This window comes from Phoca vitulina, unplaced genomic scaffold, assembly GCF_004348235.1.
Source record: "Phoca vitulina isolate PV1807 unplaced genomic scaffold, GSC_HSeal_1.0 scaffold69, whole genome shotgun sequence".
NCBI classification, from domain to species: Eukaryota; Metazoa; Chordata; class Mammalia; order Carnivora; family Phocidae; genus Phoca; species Phoca vitulina.
The window spans coordinates 6,363,186-6,386,689 of record NW_022589772.1 but is presented as its reverse complement, the minus strand read 5'-3'; the positions used below and the strand labels follow the sequence as shown (position 1 = coordinate 6,386,689).

Below are 23,504 nucleotides of genomic sequence, written 5' to 3'. Positions count from 1 at the left end.
AGGATGAATCGACTGAAATCTGTAAGAAATGTTGTATTTTGTGAGGCCAAGTTATTTATGGCCCAGTTGACTTTTCTAGCTGTAAAGGGTACTATCGTTTGTCAGTCACTTAACAATGGTCCCTCACCAACCGGACTGGTTATCCCTTTGCTGAATTTGCCCTGAAATTTGTGAGGTGCAGCCTCCTGCACTCCACCACCACCAGCACCGGTCAGTTCAATAGAATCTCCTAAAGCCATAAAGTCTAGCTGAATCCGAACCCTTCGCTTAAGGTTCTGTATTGTAAGTCTAAAATGATACATGTTTTCTTGGGGTGCCAAAGTTTATACTGGTCTGTAGAGAAATCATTCACGTCTTCCGCACTATTTGACAACCCAGCATCGCTAGGATTTGACTTGCTGAATACATTCAAGAAAACTTGCAGTTTGGGACATGACAGTCCCCCTTGAAATGATGAGAATTATTGTCTACTTCGCTATTTTCTAGGTTCTTGGTTGTCAGGAAAGCAGGGCAGTGGGAGGAAGAGAAATGGCAGATGGGGCAGGGTGTGTGCCTGGATGGGCAGAGGCTGGCGAGACCAGAACACTGAGTGGATCCAGGAGGAAGGGGGTGAAGGCACATTTTAGGCTGAGCTATGTTGTTTTGAATTCCACCTGCCTCCCGAGGCTCTGCTAATCTACCTGCTGTCTACCATGTCCCTCTTCACAATCCCTGTGCAGGTTGACTTCCTCCACTTTTTTTTTTTTTTAACCCCCTCCTTTTATCAACCAAACCCATGAGTCCTACAGGTTCTGGCTAGATCACACTTTATCTCCCTACCCCACATCATGTTTTTCTGCTCCCATTTAATCATCCACACTTGCAAACTGCAAGTTATTTTTGTCTCTCTCCTTCCCTCTCTCTCTGTATCTCTCTCTCTCTCCCCCCCCAACCCCACCCCACATTCAGTTGCTTGCCAAATCCTTTTAATGTTCCCTCAACCAGGAATTTCTTCCCTTCCCCCTTCCCACTTATATCTTATTTCCATTAAGGCTCAGCTCAGATACCACCTTCTCACCCCCCGTTGGAATTAATCATTTGTTGCTTTCCACATCACTTTCTTTCTTTATGGAGTTATACTTGACACACAATAATCTATTAGTTTCAGGTGTACAACTTAGTATTTTGATTTTTTTGATATTTTGATATATTATGAAATGATCACCTTGGTAGGGCTAATTACCATCTGTCATTGTACAAAATTATCACAATATTATTGGCTATATTCCCCATGCTGTACATTACATCACTTTCCTTTATTATAGTACTTATTGTTATTAGTTGTTTCCAGACCTATCCTCTCCACTAGATTAAAAGCTTTTGGAGGTTGGATGCTACAGCTCAGTGATGTTTTAACCTCTGTGCACATAGTAGGTACTCAGTAAAAGTTTACGGAATGAATATATTAATGAATATTCGACCCTTACCATACCTATCTTCCATGGACATTTTCTTATGTTTTTGAAGCTGTTATGTGATAGTATGTTAAATATATATGTACTGCTGAGAAGGCTGTTCTGGAATCAGCAGTATCCTGGCATGCTTTTGGAATCAGGTGGCCTACAAGGAAGATATGCTGTGGTATCTCGGCCCCTTCTGGCCCTGAGATTCTGTGCCCATGACATTTCACTTTAGAGAATTTGTGTTGTTTGTGGGACACAAGCCCCACAGAATCTAGGAGCCTTCATGTACAAGTGTCTCTGGTAAGCCCTATTAGAAGATGTGTCGTTCAGAGCCATTTTCTCATTTGCTTGCAATTTTATGAAATAACCCTTAGAAATCTAGTCAATGACTGGAAAATGTATTAAAGTAAGACATAGCAGAAATGGCAGAGTGAGGGCCTCTGAAAAGTATCTATTCTAGCAATGGAAAAAACTGGCAAAAATGGTCAGAATCAACATTTTCAGAACTGTGGACATTCACCAAAGGCTTGCAACAATCTGGGGAGTATTTATTCAAGAAAAGCAGTTGCATTTTGGTAAGAATAGTAAGCTTCGTGGTGTTTTCACTTGCCCTATGCCCATCCCTTGCTCTCCAGCCCTGTGGGAGCCTTGGGAATGTACAGCCTCCAATCACAGGGAAAGCCAGTAGCCTGACAGCCATTGCAGGACACAGAATGGGGTTGAAGTTCCTGTAAAGCCACGTTTTTATTTTATTTTTAAAAAGAGTTTATTTATTTGAGAGAGAGAAAGAGGGAGAGAGAGCATGAGCAGGGGGAGGGGCAGGGGCAGAGGGAGAGAGAGAAGCAGACTCCCCACTGAGCAGGGGGTCTGACCTGGGGCTTGATCCCAGGACCCCAAGATCATGACCTGAGCTGAAGGCAGATGCTTAACTGACTGAGCCACCCAGGCACCCCAAGCCTCATTTTTAGAGAATTGTCATTATTTGATCTTTCTGTTGGTTCCTTGGAAGACCCCACTTGCAAGACTGTATTTATTTGCCCTGACTTGGAGTGGCAGGGGCTTTTTTTTTTTTAATGAAACTATTAGAGGTGCAGCCACTATGGAAAACAGTATGGAGGTTCCTCAAAAATTAAAAATAGAAATATCATACGATCTAGTAATTCCATTTCTGGGTATTTACCTGAAGAAAACAAAAACATGAATTAGAAAAGATATATGTACCCCTATGTTTGTTATAGCATTATTTACACTAGCCAAGATATGGAAGCAACCCAACTGTCCATCAGTAGATGAAAGGATAAAGAAGATGTGTGTGTGTGTGTGTGTGTGTGTGTGTGTGTGTGTGTGTGTATGTATAATGGAGTATTACTCAACCATAAAAACAAATGAAATCTTGTCATTTGTGACAACATGGTTGGATCTAGAGGGTATTATGTTAAATGAAATAAGTCAGGCAGAGAAATAATTTCACTTGTATGTGGAATCTAAAAAACAAAACAAGCAAACAAACAAACCAGGAACAGACTCATAATTACAGAGAACAAACTGGTGGTTGCCAGAGGGGAAAGGGGTGAGGGAATGGGTAAAATAGGTGAAAGGGATTAAGAGGTATAAACTTCCAGTTATAAAATAAATAAGTCATGGGGACTGAAAGTATAGCATAGGGAATATAGTCAATAATATTGTAATAATTTTATATGGTGACAGATGGTGGCTACACTTATTGTGGTGACCACTGAGTAATGTATAAATTGTCAAATCACTGTGTTGTACACCTAGAATTAATATAATATTGTATGTCATCTATACTTCAATTAAAAATAAAATGATAAAATAAGAAAACCATTATAGAGGTAATTGATTAACTTCATGGCTGCCTGAGGTAGTAGATAACCAAAAAGCTTAAAAGAAAAAGCTAAGGAATAGCATGTCTTGGAGCTTGAAAAGTTGGGGCATACCCCTGGGAATCTAGAAGACTATCTGCATACTCAGGGCTGCGTATATTCCCAGTGTTGTGTACATGCTCAGGAAAGACCTGAGGGGGCTCTAAGCTTTCACTCTGGCTGATCCCAAACTCTGCACAAGGGAAGACTAAGGCAGAGTTATCACCTGCCTGGCTGAGTGTGGAAGCATGTCCCAACATGTACACAGAGCCTCTTGGCCAAGACTGGGAGACTTGCTGTTTCCAGGAGTTTAAGGAAGTCTTTGTTCAGTTATTAGCTGACCACTAAGCCAACTCAGCAGAGACTTCAGTGCCATAATCATTATTAAAGTAAAATGGAACAGAGTTAAGCCTGTTGTTCATCAGACCTTGTAGAAGCAAATTCTTGGTCCACCCAGCTGTGGTCTTTGTAGCTCTGCCTGTAGAGTTCCTATCTCTTTCAGCAGGCCGAAAGGGCAGGAACTCAGATGGAGCTGATGTCTTGTTTCTTGTTTTTAAGACAAGATAAAGGTAGTGTATGAAAAAAAAATTTTTTAAAAAGGACTGTGTTAGTCAGAAGTGATTCTGTTGGAAATGCGACTTCAGTTCTGCACCTCAGTGATGTCCCAGTTTGCTTCTTCATTGCTCTGAGTTCTTGTGGATGACCTATTCCCCTTTCCTAGCCAGACTCTCCTGGATATACCCTCCCCATGTTACCGTTCTTTGCTTCTGTTAACCTCATCTTCTGTTCTGGCTTTCATTTGCTTCATCCACGTAGCTTCACCGGGGGCTGGCTGTAGCCTGACACACTGCATTCTGGGAGTCCATTTTCTAAGGGGAGAATCAGGAAGAATAGAGACAGTAACGACCTTCTTGCTGGCCCGAGAAGTGCTGAAGAGCAAGGGGACAATTCTCTGGCTACCATTTTTGTCAGGGCCATCCCAAACGAAGCAGCACAGTTCTCATAGGCTTGAAGGGGCTGTACTAATTTGACCAGATGGCTGGGCCATGACTCACTGAGACAGGGTTGGCGATAGAGAAATGTTGTTGTTGTTGTTGTTGTTTTTTGGCCAGTACTAAAAAAAGACCCAAGGCTTATATGCATACATGCTGTACGTTCATCCAGTGCCGCCCTTCCTCACCCCACCAAGGGAATGCCAGACAGGCTGCCCCTTTCCTGCACTCCTCTCAAGCTCCTTATTTTCTGACTCTGTTTCTAGGCTACACTGGATGTTCATTTTGACCTGATTACTCCTGCCTGTGAGGGGTAGAGAGTAGGGTGGGAAGGTACATGGTGTGACTTACACCACCTCAGTCCACCACCTCCTGGGGATGGCCTGACCTGGGTGGTCATTTTTAGCCTGGTATTTCCTGGGCCTGGGCCAGGGGCTGAGGCCAGTGGAAGAAAGGGTAAGATGGCACAGGTTCCCTGGCAGATTCGGCAGTGATGAGCTTTCGCTGGGGAACAAAATGATTGCCTCATTTCTAACCTCTTTAGATTTGAAATACTGCCGGAGCCTCTAACCTTAATGATGAAAAACATCCTGAGGAGAAAAGCTACTTAAATCCCTGAAAGATTGGGCTTCTGTAATAACGTTCAAGAAAAGCAGTATCCCTGGGTACTGTGTTTCTAAAATTATAACTTCAAACAAATTGTAACTTCCATTTGCACAAATTATACAAAGTATAACTTCAGCCTCCAACCAAGTATTTTGAGCAGGTGGACCTGTTTTCATGATCAGATAGGAGTCATTTATATTTAGGAACGTTTATTTCTATGAAAACAGCATGCTCCTGCCTTAGAAAACAAAGCCAAAAGAAAACAATTCCTCCTTTCAAGTGGGTTAAACATATCTCACAATGTCATTTTTACAGGAAAACTATTCCCATGGGGCTTTCACTGCTTTGGGAGAGTCCCTGCAGCTGCTTGGAGCTGCACAAAAGGGCCCCTACTCTCTCTGAGCTCCCTTCCCCATAGGAGCCGGGGAGCCTCCAAGAGCTCAGAGAAGGTGTGTGTTGGATGTGTTAGCTTTGAACTTGCAGTGCATTGAAGTATGAACTATGAAATATACTGTCAATTTGATTTCTCTGGTTACAGGTTAAAATAGGTTTTTGTGGGCTAGCTTGGAAACTTATTTACCACCTACAATATTATTTTCTCTCAGAAAATTGCTTAAAGAGAACTTTTGAGATAGGACCCCTTCATAAGTCAGTCTTAACTCTTTTAGCAGACTCTTTCCCCACAGGTGGTACAAAAGTGACTTGTACCTCATCCCACATTATGTGCTCCTAAGTTCTGGGAGTCTGGCCCATGAACTGCAACGTTTAATTATGTTTTATTCAGTTGGTTTATTTTAAGAGATAACCGCAGGCATCTGTGAATCCCAAGAACAAGTTAGTTTTATCTTCAGCTTCAAGACCCTTCTTTGCAGAAGTCATATGTGAATAAAATGGCAAATAAGAGTACTGTGAAAACATCTGGGCTTCCAGCTGAAATCTTACATTTTCACAGCTGTGTTATCTTTCACGTTTGTCACAGCCCCTTCCAAAGCCACTGGCCGCTTGAAACCTCACAGTGTTCCCTGTGACATGGGCAGAAGTTAGGTATGAAAACATTAGGTATTATCGTATTACCTCGACACACTCTTGCTTAGGAGAAGCTAGCTAAGTGGCTATTTACAAAAAAGACCCCATGACGGGAAGGTTCTGAAATGACTGCGACTGAATATTCAGAGATGGTGCCAAATGGGACCACGAGAAAGGGAAGGTAAAGATAGGTGGTCAAAAGGAAATCCCTCTACTAAAGGATTTTGAGGCCTCCTGAGTATCTTTGTTCCTTAAAGAAAAGGATTTGCTTCCATGCGATTCAAGCCAATGACCTTCCACCTTCAGGACAGAGGTAATAATCAGTAAGCCACAGAAGCAAACCCCTTCCTTTACATTTTGCTGTAAGTTTCTCTCCTTTTCTTTCAGTTTTATCTAAGTATGAAAACCAGATTACTATTTTTGCTGACTACCTAGAAGAATTTCCAGATACAGATGAGCTGGTATGGATCTTGGGGAAACAGCATCTCCTCAAAACGGGTAAGGTTTGGTAGCATTTGTCTGTGAGAACCCAAATGAAGTGGGTGCCCGAGGTTCAGGTTCTGTCCATTTTTCCCTGTTAGGTTGGTGGAACGTTACTTTGGTCACCGTTAATGCCACTCTTAGGCGGATATATGTACCTTGTAGCCAGAGGAGTTCAAGCCTCAGACCCCTTGCTTGCATAGGTTCCTTCCAAGGCCCCGAGAGTCCCTAGCGGGGAATTCATGTGGTCATAAGTGTTGGTACAATTTGAAAAAGTCAGATATATTTTTATTCTTCTCTTTAAAGGAGAGCCCCTGAATTCTGTAAGCCTTGGGTTTCATAAACCACGCACCCACTCCTAGTATCACTAACCAGTACTTAGTCTGCAATGCCTGGGCTACATACTTCTCATGCCCCTTGTGTCCTTTTCTGTCTAGATTCAAAACGCTGCCACCTAGGGGACTTCTAATCAGCCCATGGCTGTCAGAAACTCTCACACACTAAGGAGTCTTGTAGTTGTCGATCTTCCACTGACTGTTACTGTCTCGATATATTCTGACCTCGTATAGAACTTTTAGCCACTGCAGCTAGATGGGAAAGAGACTGGGATATTTCTTCCCTACCCTTATATACTTATAGATTGGGGAAGACCTTTTCACCTAACACTGCTAACAACCCAGCACCCAGATGAAGCCTGAGCTTGGAGAGAGTCAACTCTGCTTTTTCTGTTTATCTGAGGACAGATCCTCTTTGAAGGCCCTAGCGTAGAGGAGGAGATAGGAAGGAGCTGATCACAATGCAAGAAATGCTTTGAAGAAAGACGCAAAAGCACTTGTGATGTTCTCTATCCATTTAGATTACAATGCCAGTTGCAATAGGTAGTATGGACACACTTTTACACCCTTAATGTGCTTAGCAGGGATCTCTCCTTTTTAGTTAAACATATGCACATGCACACACATGTGCGTCCCCCCACATCCCCCCCCCCCAGTTTTAGATAATGGACAGCGGGTACCGATGAAAGATCCAGCCAACTGTCATCATTCAGGCAGGGGCTGATTGCCTTGCTAGTGGGTTATCCTTGCTTTTCCTATTCTTTGTCTTTTGGCCGTGACCCCATGTTGCTCAGTGAGAGGGAGACAAGGAACCACCCAGCCAGTAGCTCTGGTCCAAACCTAGGTGAGGAGGAATGCTAAAATTACTTGGCTAAGATGAGATTGGGTTTCCTCTGCACTTCCCTAGCCCTCTTACAATAGAATTGACTGGTTATTTGAAAATGAGTTGGCTGCTGACTCAGAAATCAAAGGCAGATATCTTTAGATGGGATATGGTGATTTAATTGTAATTTCACATTTAATTACAGAAAAATCTAAGCTGTTGTCTGATATAAGTGCTCGCCTATGGTTTACATACAGAAGGAAATTTTCACCAATTGGTAGGTATATCATTTGTTGTGCTGTGCTTTCTTCCTTGTAGATAGCTTGCCTGAGGTTATCAGTGACTTCACAGAAACCTCAGAATTATCAGCTCACTGTGGCAAAGAACGGGCTTTAGGGGAATAGCTAAGTCTTAAACTATTTGGAAGTTTCATTGCCAAAGTGCCTTATCGTGTATGGTTCCTTGGCGCTAAGGTGTCACGCCAGCATACTTTTGAGTCCAACTCCAAGTGTTCAGGCACCAGATTGTATTCCTCGTTTTACTTCCTGGAGCACGAAGAAAGTCAAACTTCTAATTTGGGTAATATTTACTTAATTGTAATCCACTTCTTTGTGGAGCTACATGATCATTAAAGACAATTATTCCTTGAAAGAAAGAAAAGAATTCCTTTGTTTTCTTCCCCCTATGAAATGAAAGCACCTTGCCCCTGGAAGATGAATTATTATAGATTTCCTTGGAACTAATTATAGGCTGTTAGAGTACCAGCTGTTGTCTAGAAAAACAAGACAGGTCAATAATAGGCTCCCTTTAGAGAAAATCCGTAAAATGTTTTGTGAGTAGGGTGGCCTATTCCTGCTATCATGGCCCTGTAGGAAAAGAGTATCAGATCCAAATGATAGAAGCTGTTCTCCTAAGAGAACATCCGTCTGACTGGTTTTGATGCACGCCTGAACCTAGTAACTGGAGTGATAGCCTCTTTTCTGATAAGTGCCCCAAACCCAAGTCTACACGGACAGTGTTTGCTCTCCACAGGGAGTACCCAAGCAGGAAAACAATCCAAGAACAATCTTTAGTACCCAGTGGTTTTGAACTGTTAACTTTCTCTAGGTGAAGAGATCTTCACAAGGCTTGAGAACATTTGCAGTTCAACTCTGACAACGTTTTGGCAATAGACGATCTCTTCTTTATGTGGACTTCACTGCATCCTTCCTGTACTAATGTGGCCTATAATCCGCCATTAGCAAGAGCCAAAGGGCTCCCCCTTCCAGTTGGCGAGTTGGCTCAGTCCTCCCCGTCTTACTGTAGCAACTCTCCTTCAGTCCCCATGACCAAAGGAAAAGGGTGGTCCCCTATGGCCGTCTTATGAGGCTGATGACCCTCTTTAAAGTCAGTCTGGTGAGATGGTGCTCATAGCATGGTTTTTCACTTCCATGTTGGGGGGATGGAAAATAATGAAAGCAGAATGTCTCCTCTGCCATCCAAGTTACCTGATTTCACTGGTACCTCAAAAAAGGATATTGAGCTCAGGCTGGCCACATATGTGGGGTTTTCGTTACATCAGGTATTCTTAAAGTGGAAGCCATTGTCTTACTTCATTTATTAACTGGTTTTAGGCCTTTTAGAGATGTGGCCCATTTCTCATGTATTAGTAGCGTTTTTAATGATGGCCACGTGCTTAACACCAGATATTTACACCATCCTGAGTGGGTTGTATAACCTTTCACAGATATTTTCTCCTTCAGTGTTTACGATATCCCCCGACGGTAGGCAGGGTATATGTGCTGTTGTTCCCAATCCACAGTTGAGACTTGGATCAGGCACCTAGAGACAGTCCTTCTGATGCCTAATCTAGGACTCTTTCCTCTATTTTATATTGTCCTTCTTGCTGTTCAGATCTTCCTAATGTATATTTAGCACAGTCAAGAGCCTTCCAGATCTCTTTGACCACGCCGATGATTCCCCTTGGTAGCACTGATTCCTTAACTAAGGTTAAGACTGGCCTCCCTGAGAAGTGAGCCGAGCAAAGCCAGGTTTGGTCAGGCAGATAATGATACGGCGTGGGTTAGTATTGGTAGTCATACCTGGCGGTCATCGACCACAACTGCGTGCACACCGAGCAAGAAGTCTCCAAGCAGAAAGCGTAAGGGGCAGGGTTTGTTCATTTGTTGGTTTTGTCTTTGGCCATAGAAACTGTTTCGGTTAACTCTGCGTCACCTTTGCAAGTCCCACCCTCTAACAAACCCTGTTGGCTGTCTGGCTGTCTCTCTCGCCTCTCTTTTCAGAGTCCGTGTGTCTGTCTGTCTGTCTTAGATGATTCCCACGTACGCTGATGTTTTGGGAGAGGGCAATTTAGGGAACTCACAGTCATTCCCGTCCATTTTGCCAACAGGGGGAACGGGCCCTTCATCAGATGCTGGCTGGGGATGTATGCTACGCTGCGGCCAAATGATGCTGGCTCAGGCGCTGATCTGCAGACATTTGGGAAGGGGTGAGTTAAATGGGTCCTCCCTCAGAGGCCTCTGCATTAGCACTGCCTGCTGGTGGCTTAGCATTGGGGCCGAGTGTCAGGAACACTCGGTAATAGAGCTGAAGGCCCTACAGTGCTCTCTGCAGGCCCCAGTGGCGGTGGGGGGGCGGGGGGTCCGACGAGTCACCAAAGCCTCCCACAAGAAGGAAACAGCCGGCATTTCCTTGTGACTCACCCGGCCCCAGAGTTATTTTCCTGGGACAGAGTTGAACAGGGAGGGAGGTGTGTCATTTAGAGTTTCCATCTTCACTATTGTTTGAGTGAGTCCTTAAACAGGTCAGATAACAAAGAGAGCAGGAAGAAGGGTGTGGCGGGTGGTCTGTTTCTTGACCTCATTTAAAATGTCTGCCTGGTGAAGGATGGAAGTGACCTAAAGGAAGTGCTTGATGAGGGAGTGGGTGCTATTTTGGTTTGGGTTCGCTGAGTATGTCCATTGGGCGACGAAAGAATCCTTAAATTAGATTTCTCAGGAGGCCGCTTCATTAAGAACCTTCCGGTCATCTTTGTTGAAGCCCTTGAGTCTTGCTTTCTTGAGCCATGTGCGTGCTTCTCTGTGGGCATCTGGAGGATGACCTTGGCTGGGTGCCCGTGCAGGCACTTGGGTGAAAGGCGGGTTTCACCTGGGGATGAGGGAGGAAAAGGACCCCTTGGATGAGAAGGTACCTGCTGAGCTCATTGGCTGTTGCTCCCTGAGATTCCTTCAACCCCCCCTCCCCCCGCTGCCCCTGGCTGCCACCACCCCGCTCGTGCAGCCTCACGCATCCTGCTGCAGTTGCCAGAGCAGATGGGAAAGATCCTGGGAGATTTTAGGGCTTTGAGGCCTTCTCTTCAGGGTTTAGAATAACCTGAACCTGCTTCTCCTGGGGAGTATCATAATTCCAGTTTTACAGATGAAGAAATTGAGGCTCAAGAAGTAAGGTGACTTGCCCAGGGTCAAACAGCCAAGAGAAGGCATGGATTGGAGAAGAGAAGAAGGCAGGTCTCCTGACTCCTTGTGCAGTGATGTCTCCACTGTGAGCATCTGGCTCAGAGCAGATCCATTCTCTTTAACTTCCCATGTATAAAACACAGCAAGATGATTCTCCTGGAAGTGACTTTTGTGGGAAGCAAGTGAGGAAGACATAAAACCCCACAGTCAGCCGTACGAGTTGTTTTAACAGAAAAGCAAACAGCAGGGAGAATTTGGAAATCAATCTTGCAGCTGAGATAAATTCAAAGATGGAATTTTGTAAAAGACGTGTTTTGGAGCGCTTCCTATTCACTTACTTCATAGTTAAGGTGGAGTGCTCACTTATCACTGTCATCAGTCAATATTTAGTGGTACTTAGCAGCCAGCTAATCAGGATTTCCCCAGACTTGGACAATTTGGTAACAAATGATGAAAAAAATAGTTGGATGCGGTTCACCTTCTGAAGACTGTGCTGGCTACAAAGTTTAAAACTTTGGTTTCAGAACTATTAGAAGCAAAGAGATCAGAAGACTCTGGAGATAATGGCCTTTGACTTCAAGAATACTTCAGTCGTGAAGTTAAACTCTGTCTAAAATCTCAGGAAAGAAATTTGTGTCTCGGAAACCAACTAAGCCCCAGAGAGCTGTCCCGTGAGACAGAGTTCCTAGAGCTGAGGGAATGGGAGAAGCACATCATCTACAGTGGAGATTATGGAGAATTTTTACAGTTGTCCCGAGTCCTGGGATAAATAGGCTCTGTGGCATTTGGGGGGGAGGGGGCATGCCTAAGGCACAGAAGGGATTCCTCTAGATGTAATTATTTGGGTTTTGGTCACAAAGAAACCTTGAATACTTGATAGCAAAGGCATTTGTTTTTCCAAAGGTCAGTGTGGACTTTTTCAAAGTTGTGTAAAAATGGCAGCTTGCCAATTTTTTTGAGCTTCCTTAGTTGTGAATTGTGTCTATCCCCTGCACACTGTTGAGTGTCCAAATAGCACTTCCCCCATGAGACTCTTTCGGCAATGCTGCCAAAATATACAGACCAAAGCCGTTGCCGTTAGTGTGGAGATGAGACAGTATGGCGTCAGGGTGTTATAAGGATACACTTCCGGGTTTTGTGGTGACCTCCTGCTCACAGAGTAGCTGACCAGAAAAGCCTTTTCTGATGTCGTTTTCATGTAATATTTATCTAGCTTCAGCCCTTGGGCTAAGTCAACTCCTTGGTCAACTTGTTGTTTTGCTTTTACTTTACACCCACTGAGACTTTGAAAGTAATGTCTCCAGATGTCTTTGTCATCAAAATTGAAGTTTACTTAGGAATGTTCTAACCCAACGGCTCCTGCCTTCTAGCTGCAACTCCTTTGTTTTCCTTCTAACCTCGTAGTTACGGTAAGAGTGCAGAGAGGTAATAAGCGGTTATAAAAATGACTTTAACTCATTTCTTTTCCTAAAAAGACTGGAACTGGGAGAAACAAAAAGAACAACCCAAAGAATACCAACGGATCCTCCAGTGCTTCTTAGATAGAAAGGACTGTTGCTACTCTATCCATCAAATGGGTAAGGTCACATCGGTGGTTTTAAGGCAATGTCTGTACCCGCTGCTCTCATCCCCTGCCTTATATGTGGCTCTGTGAATTGTCCGTCTGCTTAATTATTTATGCAAAAAACTAGGAGCTTGTGGCGTGCTGGAAGAACTTTTGCTAACGTCTTTTTTTTCCCCACATAAAAACAGCACAAATGGGTATAGGAGAAGGGAAATCAATTGGCGAATGGTTTGGACCAAATACAGTTGCACAGGTGTTAAAGTAAGTAAAAGAGTCTGGCGTCCGCCTTACTGTTCCGTCTCCTATGCTCCCTTTTCTGCTAACCCTGTGTCCCATCAGTCTAGCTCTTCTTGCCATCCCACCGAGCCGCCAAACATCTGTGCCATTTTGCTCAGACAGTTCTTTGAGATGGGTGCGTGCGGACATCTGTTCTGGTAGATCAGAGTTGTATCCATTGGTACCGGTAGATGGGGAGGCACCTCAGGACTCCTTCAGTGTCTCTTCCCTCTCTGGGTTGGTGCTCACCTTCCAGAGAACCATCAGCCTGATGGTCACTTTGAAGCCAAAGGGCTAATACTAAGTGGCGGTGGAGGCTGAGGCAGCCTACGCAGGACCCAGACTCCCACCTTGTAGAGTATAAAAGGCCTCATTCATTCATTCCTTCAATATTTACTGAGTGGCTCTACCATGCTAAGTGCTGGGTATATGGAAATAAACTCAACACGGTCCTTGCCTCGGGGAGCTCGCCACCTATGGGAGGAGACCAACCCCTAGGGAGTCTTGGGATCAGTTTGTCATCTCTTAGCAGACTCCGGGTACCCCAGCGTGGTACTTTTGCCGTTGTTCTGTTAAATCACAGAACTCACCTCCCACAGCAAGGGGCAAGGTGGAGAATCTAAGACCAACATTTTAGAAGTGAACGGGGTGAGTGGCCTCAGCACCTACACCTGCAGGCCCCCTCGCCTGTTGTCCCTCTCCTTCCCGACGCCTGCCACTGAGTGCAAACTCCGGGAGGGCCGAGATTGTATTTGTTTTGTTCACTACTGTAACGCTAGCACATAAAAGTGCCTGGCACCCACAGGTGCTCAACGGATACTTGAAGGATGAATGAAGATGGCATCCAGAATCTGGGGCCGGATTTAGGCCATCAGAAGGTTGGAACCATCTGGACTCCTTGGGGTGTAGCTTGCTTCTTCAATTCCTGGGCTCTCCGGAGGATGATGGTGGGACCTGCTCCATGACAAGTACCGAGGGGGCACTGTTTCAGTTATTAGCCAGTCTTCTCTGAACCAGAATGCTCTGGAAATGTGCTCATGAGGGGAGTAGGCTGGGTTTCCTGGGGACCCAAGTGAAATCGGTGTCTTGGCCTTACTCCTAGCTAATGGTTCAACCCCTCTGAGAGCACTTTCTTGCCTTAGTCCATAGTTCCTTTGGAGGGCACAGTTGACTCTGCTGAGTGAAGATCTGGTGGTATTTCGGGAACTGGTATAGGAAGCCAGGGTAGAACGCATAGAAGATGAATCAGAAGGGCCATGCCGGGCACCAGACCCAGCCTGAAATGGTTGGTTTTTTATGTGACATCCCTCAGAGTTTGCTTCTGTCTTCTAAATTTTGAAGTTCTTAACAACAGACAAATGGAAACATACATTTTTTTAAAGATTTTTTTATTTATTCATTTGAGACAGAGAGATATATATAGAGAGAGCATGAGCAGGGGAGAGGCAGAGGGAGAGGGAGAAGCAGGCTCCCAGCCAAGCCATGAGCCAGACGTAGGGCTCCATCCCAGGACCCCGGGATCACGACCTGAGCCGAAGGCAGATGCTTAACCATCTGAGCCACCCAGGTGCCCCGGAAACATACATTTTTAAAAGAATTTAAGTGGGTCGGGCACCTGGGTGGCTCAACTGGTTAAGCAGCTGCCTTTGGCTCAGGTCATGATCCTGGAGTCCCGGGATCAAATCCCGCATCTGGCTCCCTGCTCAGCAGGGAGTCCGCTTCTCCCTCTGACCCTCCCCCACCTCATGCTCTCTCTCTCTTTTTCTCTCTCTTTCTCTCTCAAATAAATAAATAAATAAATAAATCTTTAAAAATAAAAGAATTTAAGCGGGTCTTGATTCATTATTATTGTTACCATTAACAACAGAGTATTAGTATAGCAAGGAAAGGTAATATAGCAAAAGGAATGAAATTAAAGTTTAATGGTAATTAACCTCTTCCTGGGAGTTACTTTGGTTAGGAAAAGAATAAGTTTTTTTTCTTTCTTTCTTTGTGAGAGCGTGCACAAGCAGAGGGAGCTGCAGGCGGAGGGAGAAGCAGCCCCCCCACCCCCCCAGCAAGGAGCTGGACATGGGACTCAGTCCCAGGACCCTGGGAGCATGACCTGAGCCAAAGGCAGACACTTAACCAACTGAGCCACCCAGGCGCCCCTGTTTTGTTTTTTTTTTTCTTTTGTCCAGTGAGACTGGGCTTTACCCAAGAATCCTAGAAGTACTCAGGTTAAACATGCCCTCTTTCAGATGAGCGACAGGGACACATAAGGGAGATATGGTCATGCTGCTTTACTCAGACCCCGGATGATCCCTCTGTGAAAGGCGTTTTCTTTCTAACCCCTTCCGAAGTCACACAATTCATCATGCTCTCTGTCTTCAGCTGTTGACCAGCGAGGCCCCACACCAAGGCCATCTTTAGCCCAAGTTTCTTGAACAGTGTTTGCACTGCACATGGGGAGGGGTGTAAGAGATCTCTCTCTCTCTCTCTCTGCATTTTCCTAGGCCTTATTCTCCATATTATCTATGCTCCCAAACGTGTGTGTGTGTATATACATTGTGTATATACATATAAATATAAATGTTTTTTTATATTTTATATATATATATATATATATATATATATATATATATATTTATGACAGTTTCCTTTTTTGGGAAAAAAAACCCCAGTAAGTCAGAATGTCTTTTATTTGAGAAAAGAAAACAAAATCTCTTGGGAGCAGAAACGTTGGTACCTTTTCTTTCACCCAGCAGGGGTGACTTCATCTTGTGAGGTAGATTTTTCCATTTTGTAAAGCAGGGCTTTTTTTTTTTCAGGGTTTGAAAACAGTGACTCTGTGGCATTCTCAAGGGTCCTGGACATGGAATGTTCCAGAGCTCTCGGTCAAGGGGGCCAGAGCTTGACCCGAACCCTAACTTCTCTGTGGCTCAGTGTTCGGTGACTTTAGGGATGGGGGCATAGATTGTACTGCTCCCCGCTGATGTTGCCTTCTTCCCCAATTTTGACCTCATTGTGCATTGCTTTGCAGAAAACTTGCTTTATTTGACGAATGGAATTCCTTGGCTGTTTATGTTTCAATGGATAACACAGTGGTCATTGAAGATATCAGTGAGTCCCTCGCCTGTTTACCTTCCTGGTTGGTGGGTGGCTGAGGTCCTTCCTCAACATTCAGAAGGTGTGTGTGTATGTGTGTGTGAGAGAGAACGACAGACAGACAGACACTGACCCTGGCCTGCTGCACCAAAGTAGGGAAACTTCGGGGAGCACAGGACTCCCTGTGCCTTTTCTTCTCTTCCCTTTCAGCTTTCTGAAAGGAAGAAAACAATGAGAGGGTCCTCTCTCTCTGGAAGGGCCCAGACCCTTTCCCTGCAGGATACTCAGAGTGAGGATAATCAGTTAAATCACCTACAGGTCTTCTGCCGAGGCCCCCATTTGCCCAACCATGTGCTCTCCCTGATGGGGTTAGAGAGACCAAAAGATACAGCCCCTGTCTCAGAGGCCCTTGCAGACTAGTTGAGAAATAAGATTTTCTCAATGGGCCCCTCAGATCTGGCAGGAGGTGAGTTCTCAGGTGCCAGAAGGAAGAGAAGTAAGGGCTGGAGGAGTGGCCTGGGCTTCCTGTGGGAGGCGGGGCAAGCTGGCCCCTGGTGGTAGTGGTGGTGGTGGGGCTTCTAGGCAGGAGATGAGGTGGCCCTCAGTTTTGCCCTGGGCATATCTCGGATGACATACCCCTTGACCCAACTCTCTTGTCTTCCCTTTCCAGAAAAAATGTGCTGTGTCCTTCCTTTGAGGGCGGACACAGTGGGTGAGAGCCCCGCCGACACTCTGAATGCTTCGAACCAGAGTAAGGGCACCCCTGCGGGCCGCCCAACCTGGAAACCCCTGCTGCTCATTGTGCCCCTTCGCCTGGGCATAAACCAAATCAACCCTGTCTATGTTGATGCATTCAAAGTAAGTCACTCCTTTTCCCGGGCCCATTGCCGCCTGCCCATCACACCGCCATGTGAGCACGGAGATCCGTGAGCAGCAGTCCACAAGTGAGTTGAGAATCTTGCATTCTCTTTCCCTCTAGGAGTGTTTTAAGATGCCACAGTCTTTAGGGGCATTAGGAGGAAAACCAAATAACGCCTATTATTTCATAGGATTCTTAGGTAAGAAAAGAGGACTCGCAAGTAAGTCGTCACGGGCTAGGGGAGGGCGGGCAGAAGGTTTGCACGGGAGCCCAGACAATTCCGGTTAGGGGGCCCTCATCTCGCCCAGAGGTGCCATGGCCTCTGGTCAGCTCATCCTGTCTCTGGCCTGATCTGTGGAGAGTAACACTTCTTGGTGCCCAATGGAGAGCACATCCCCCTTCAGTGCCTCCACCGCCTTGCCTCTTGAAAAGATGGTTCCACGGCTGCTTGCCCACTGGACCACCCCAAGGGCATGGCATCTTTTTAGCATCTCTCTCTCCTTTCTGTGGGGGCCCAGGGTGGCAGGGTTTCACTCCCCTGGCATTGTGGATCCCCCTCTCCTTGGGGCTTGGGCATTCGGGCTAGGACCCATCCCCTGGCTTCCCAGGCCCACGCAGCTGGGCCTGCTGCCTCATCGTTCAGAGCCGTGACCAGGTAGAATTGAGAGGAGGCAAAGACAGAGCTGTCCTTTTTCTGGTAACAGGGGCTAAGCCTGAAAACCACTAACGTTCCTAATGCGGACCCTTGCCTCGGTTGATGCCTCTGGAACCCTAGCCACCGTATAGGCTAGCTGTGATCTGAGTCATTTAAGGCCCTTGGCACACCAGGCGAGCTAGCCCAGTGCTTCTCAAACTCTCATGTGCACACAGATCAGCCTGAGAGCCCATTAAAATGCAGGTTCAGTAGGTCCGGGGTGAGATTCTGCACTTCTAACTAGGCGGGCCTGATGCTGCTCGTGTAAACACCACACATTGCGTACCAAGGGCCCAGACACCTGGTTGGTGCTGAAGAGCACAGGGAAGGGAGTGGTGTGGCCTGAAACTTGGCCTTGAGGAATATGAGCTTGGATTACAAGGGAGAGCCTTGGATGGGCAAGGGGAGCCAGACCGGGCATGGGGAGTGGCATGAGGGATGTGCAGAGGAGAGGGTGAAGTGAGCTCGCACCCCCCGCCGTCCCACTCCGTGGAGATTCAGAGAGCTGAGGTGGCTTGGGAAACAGACATTCCTGGCCCTGTCCGTGGTCTCCCACATGCCAGCTAGCTGTGTGATAGCAGGAAAAGAATATCCACTCTTTTTGTCTCAGTTTCTTCTTGTGGAAAATAGGGCCAGGGCCCCTGGCCAGCTCAGTCAGGGGTAGAGCACGCGACTCTTGCTCTCGGGGTCATGAGTTCAAGCCCCACGTTGGGCATAGAGTTTACTTTAAAAAACAAAAAAGAAAATAGGGCTCACCCCTGCCTCGCCGTGTTGTCACCTCACAGTAGAGCACTCAGCCAAGAGCTGGGCACGTAGTGCGCACCCAGTGAAAGGTGGCCCCACCCTTCCGGACCCCCAGCACCTGTCTTTGCTTTGCTCCTCACTCTTCTCTTTGAGGTGGGGTTTCTAGGTGGCCTGAGCTCTCGCTATTGCTGCCATCTACTGGTCAAGCCTGAGAACCACAGCTTGATGGAACATTTGCAAACCAAGGAGGCATTTATTTTTCTCAGTACAAAATCCAGTCTTTGGAGTCCTATAAACGTAGATGCCTTCCGCTTCTAAGCTTTTGGGTTCCTGTCAAAGAAAAGGTCGCAAAAATCAATTTTCTCTTTTTCTGTGCTCGAGGCCAAGGCCGAAACAGATTGGAAAATAATTTTGGAGGGACCGCAAGGAACAATGTATGGGATTCCCCAGGGGGTCCTGGCCTCTCTTACCCCAAATTACCCAGAAAGAGTTTGCCAAGCCAGCATAGCCCCTCTGTGCCGTGAGGCCAGTGGGTCAGGGTGACTTTTGCGGAGGTTGACTACTCATTAAAGGGGTGTGGGCAATCCTCAGCTCCCCAGAGAGAGGTCTGCACAGTTCCCGTTTGCCATTGCCTTTTATAAATCCTTTGCTTCACCTTTATTTGAGGCCCCAAAGTCCTCCTGAATCCCCTTTTCTGACTTACCCCCTTACTGCATTATGTTGGGGGTTCCAGACTGGTCGAATGTCTGAAGGGAGGGAACAGATGAGAACTGCCATTTGCTGAACAGCTGTCTTGTGTCAGGGACCCTGCAAAGTCCCAACCCCAGATAGATAGATAGGTAGAGAACATATATACACATACAGGTACAGATAGATAGTCCTATATAGAGATATAGATACAGACAGCACGATACCCCTGTGAGTTAAAGCTTACCATAGTGCAACTAAGAGTTAGAGGGTTGTTGCCTCAAGGTCACCCAGCTAGAAAGTAGCCAAGCCAGCATTCAATTCCAATTTGGCCAGCTCTGCCTACCATGCCACATTGCTTCCCAAGGGCCCTCTTTCCCGGTGGGAAGCTGGGAAAAGCTCTCGATGTGTGACACTATGTCTAAGATGAGAGTCTGGCTGTCTGGTTTTGCCTGCTTAGACAGGAGATGCTTGTTCCCTGCCCTTGGGTGAAGGTTGCCATTGGAGAGCCATTGCGTGAGCCCTGTGTCTGCAGGTGGTTGACCAGACAGCCTCTTGTGCTCAGGCCTAATTAGAGACCTTGGTTTGGTCCCCACATCCCTTCTAGGACCTTTTAGGGATTCTACTGTATCTCTCAGAAACAACGCAGCCTGCAAAGCTCCACTACACACACACACACACACACACACACACACACACACACACACGGAAAGGGCCAGAATCACAGAGGATGCTCTTATTATCCAATTATTCTCAGCACCTTAACTTGAAACACTCTGGCAGAATGCTCTGTCCTAACCCCGCTCTGGATCTCTATTTTCTTGTGCACAACTTCCTTTTCTTCTTACTTTTCCATGGTCATAAGTAGGCTTCCTTCTGAACATCCTGGTTGTTGCTTTTCTTTATGACTTGAAGCTTCTGGGGTATAACTGATCTCACCCAGCTGTGGTCCAGGGGGAATATATATGTCTGTGATAGAGACAAGTTAAGCTATTCATCAAGCATCAGAAACGTTCTCTGCTGACAGAAGCACTTAGATGTGGCCCAGCACAATCCTGGATACCATTCCAGGGAGAGTCTTGGGGGGCATCTCTCCCTACCCCATCCTCCTGCCTTGGGTAGATCTCTCTTTGGTTGCCCAATCCAGTCTACAACACAGAGGCCCAGCTGGTCCTGAGGCCCAGATGGTGAGGTTGGGGTGCTACTTTCGCCAACTCAGCATGCCACTGGTGAGCATTGGAGGGCCTCTCAGCCCTTTGAATATCAAAGTACAAGTTTTATTATCTCAGACCCCTCCCAGGTCATTATTGGGCTGTGCTTGTTCACCTTAATGAAGCATGGCTTTTCTCTCCTTTGTGCAGGCCCATCATCTCAAAGTGCATTTCCTCAGTGAGGTGTATCTGTACTGGTATCAAAGTGACTAGGGCAACGCTTTCCACTGGGAATTGCTAACTTGCCAGCTAATCGAGACCAGAAGTCAGAGTCCATCCATAGCAGAGTCAGCATTCCCATTTCTTTGGGAAGGCCAAGGCCTCTTTTTTCTTACCAGATGTGCTCTCTGACCACAGGTCTGAGAACCAATGGCTTGGAGCGAGATGCTTCCCAATGTGGAAAGAGGAAGAAAGCTCCCTAATGGCACCCGGGCTCACGCCCTGGTGATTGTACCTACCACCTCTTTGCTAACTGCTGCTCACAGAGCCTGCCATGTCATCTGTGGTCTCTCATTCGCACATTTTCTCAAACCCTTCCCTCTCCATTTTTGGTCTCGGGCTTTGAGGAGATGTAAATGCTAGGGCGAGTCTTCTCGTTGAATGATTGGATTTGGCTTCCTTCAAGCATGATCACCCAAGTTTAGGCTTTCTGTCATCTCATTCCCATTGTCACCAAAGGGAGGGGTTAAGAAAACCAGAGCGCCTCCTCCCAAGGGACAGCTGTGGGGCCAGGGCCAGTGGTTCTTTCTAGATTAAGCATGTCTCATCCCAAACAGGCAATGAGCTCATTTTCTTGGACCCTCACACAACCCAGACTTTTGTTGACACCGAAGAGAATGGAACAGTTGACGACCAGACTTTCCATTGCCTGCAGTCCCCGCAGCGAATGAACATCTTGAACTTGGATCCTTCCGTAGCGCTGGTGGGTACCTGAAGGTTGGGTGGGCCAAGAGATACGACGCCACGCTGTTACAGATTGGTTCCCTGGGAGTTCTCCGGGTTGCTAGGTAGGACAGCGAGAGTATGTTCACTCACTAGGCCCCATCCCCCGAGAGGTACCATAGTATAGTGGGGAAGGGATGGACCCTGAAGGCAAACTACTAGAATTGGAATCCAGGCCCTGTCCCTTACTAGCTATGGACTTATGGGGAGTCCTTGAACTTTTCTGAGCCTCAGCCTATTCCTCCCTAAAATGAGCAAAACAATACTTCCTTCAGGGTTGTGGGAGGCATACCGTGCATAAGGCACTCAGCACAGTGCCGGGCACATTGTAAGCATTCTGTAAATGTCGGTTATTATTAGTGTTACAGTCTTTCCCCTTTTACTTCTTGCCCCCTAATTATTGCCACCCAGGCACAGGGAATAAGGCGGGACATAGTTAGGGAAGGATCCGGGGGCAAGATCTGGGTGGATAGCACTCATTTCCCTGGGCCCGCAATCCAGGAAGATGCAGGGTTTTCCCCCTGGAGATATGACGACCGTCTACACACGCTGAAGGGACAGCTGCCCGTGAAGTTACCGGTGGTTCTGAGGCCTGTCTGCATCCTCTCTTCCAGTTTAACCCAATTGTCAGAGCACCGGAGACTGAGAGTGGACAAGAGTCCTCCTCTCGTTTTGGACCATTCTTTCACTACTGTAGGATGGCTCTGAGGATGGGGAAGGAGGTGGATTGTTCTCTTTATTCTAACAGATCATTGCCTTCAGGTCAAAGCCATCTTATTATGCACTGCCTCTAGCTAAAAGTACTATTTGGCTTTTGTTGGTTGGTTTATCGACTGTTCTTTATGGATGTGTCTATTTGCACACTGAGTGTAATGGAATTAACCCCATGCTTTGGAGATTGGTCTTCAAGTTACTATATCTCACAGTATGAGAGGAGGGTGACAGGGAGGGTCAGGGAGGGAAAGGAAGGGAGGGGGCGAGAATGAGAGAAAGAGGGAGAGGGAGAGATGGAATGAGTGAGTAAATGTGTGTGTCCAGGTAAGGCAATGACCTGGGAGAGGGAGCAATGCAGCCAATGTGTTTCGCTATTGTCAGAAGACGCATCTAAAGAGAGCGACCCCCATCCCAGCTCTGGGCCAGCAGCGCCATCTTGTAGTATGAAGGTCCTGATTCGGTGCCCCTAACCAGTTCTAAGTTATGTTCTCTTGCTTTTCCCCCCCAAGGGATTTTTCTGCAAAGAAGAAAAGGACTTTGATAGCTGGTGTAGCCTCGTGCAGAAGGTAAAGATGTGTATTTTTCTTAGTCTTAAAAGCAGAAGTTATTCAATAGGATCCCTTTTCAAGACTGCTTCACATAGTGACATGAGTCTAGCCTGATAGGATTGTATTGCAAGGGAAAAACTAAGATGTGGGGAATTATGCATAACTCTGGGGGGAACCAGAGCAAAACCTTTGCTTGAAATATGCTTAGTATGTCAAGTGGGTGATATTTTTAGCTATGTAATGTCTCATCTGATTATGCCTACAAGTCACATGAAATATTCAATGAATATTCCACCATTTTCACTTAAAAATGCTAATTTCACATAGTTCAGCCTAAAGTCTTCCTCATTCTGTTCATAGCGCTGAGATGGTTGAAGGAACCAAACTGCTTTTCTATTTGTTTTGTGGTCCGTTTACAGTTTCATATAGTCCATGATGTAGTTTAGGGGGCTGTCTTTCTCTTAGCTGTCTCATTTCTTTTTTTTTTTTTTTTTAAGATTTTATTTATTTGACAGAGAGAAACACAGTGAGAGAGGGAACACAAGCAGGGGGAGTGGGAGAGGGAGAAGCAGGCTTCCTGCTGAGCAGGGAGCCCGATGCGGGGCTCGATCCCAGGACCCTGAGATCATGACCTGAGCCGAAGGCAGACGCTTAATGACTGAGCCACCCAGGCGCCCCTTAGCTGTCTCATTTCTATAAAATGTAGGCACGCTGCCATTAAAGGAAACACAATTTGCAGGAACGTGTGTAAACACCCAAGCCAGATATTCTCGCTTCTCGGTATTTTGTGTAAAAGGATATTTACTGTTTTGCTGGCTCACCAGTCTTGGCATCTGCCCCCCTCATCCTCGCTTCTAACACATGCCAAGCATGTGGGAGACATTGATAAATGCTTATGAAAGAAGGGCGATCACAGGGAGTAGTTGAAAAGCGCCCTGGATGGGGTGGCAGGAGACTTGCTGTTCTCCTATCTGCAACAAAAGGAAAAAAAAAAGAAAAAAAGGTTGGGGAGATGGGAGCCCAGAGCCTCTTGCAAGTGTAAGGAGGGCAGATTTTGTCTTCACAAGTGCACAGATAATTGACACTAATGTCCCTAGCTGACTCTGCAACCCCAGTTAATCATTGGCTGGGACAAA

The 23,504-nt window shown here is 46.3% G+C and overlaps 1 protein-coding gene across 1 annotated transcript in view; it reads left to right on the top strand.

The window, feature by feature from the left end:
• Positions 1-23,504, top strand: part of ATG4A (autophagy related 4A cysteine peptidase) — a 55,762-nt gene that overhangs the window by 30,487 nt on the left and 1,771 nt on the right. The window contains exons 3-12 of the mRNA XM_032392748.1: positions 6,337-6,447; positions 7,793-7,864; positions 9,977-10,075; positions 12,518-12,619; positions 12,795-12,867; positions 15,905-15,984; positions 16,640-16,827; positions 16,949-17,027; positions 20,941-21,086; positions 22,330-22,386. Of these exons, the coding sequence (XP_032248639.1) occupies positions 6,337-6,447; positions 7,793-7,864; positions 9,977-10,075; positions 12,518-12,619; positions 12,795-12,867; positions 15,905-15,984; positions 16,640-16,827; positions 16,949-17,027; positions 20,941-21,086; positions 22,330-22,386 (1,007 nt within the window). The remainder of the gene's footprint in view (positions 1-6,336; positions 6,448-7,792; positions 7,865-9,976; positions 10,076-12,517; positions 12,620-12,794; positions 12,868-15,904; positions 15,985-16,639; positions 16,828-16,948; positions 17,028-20,940; positions 21,087-22,329; positions 22,387-23,504) is intronic.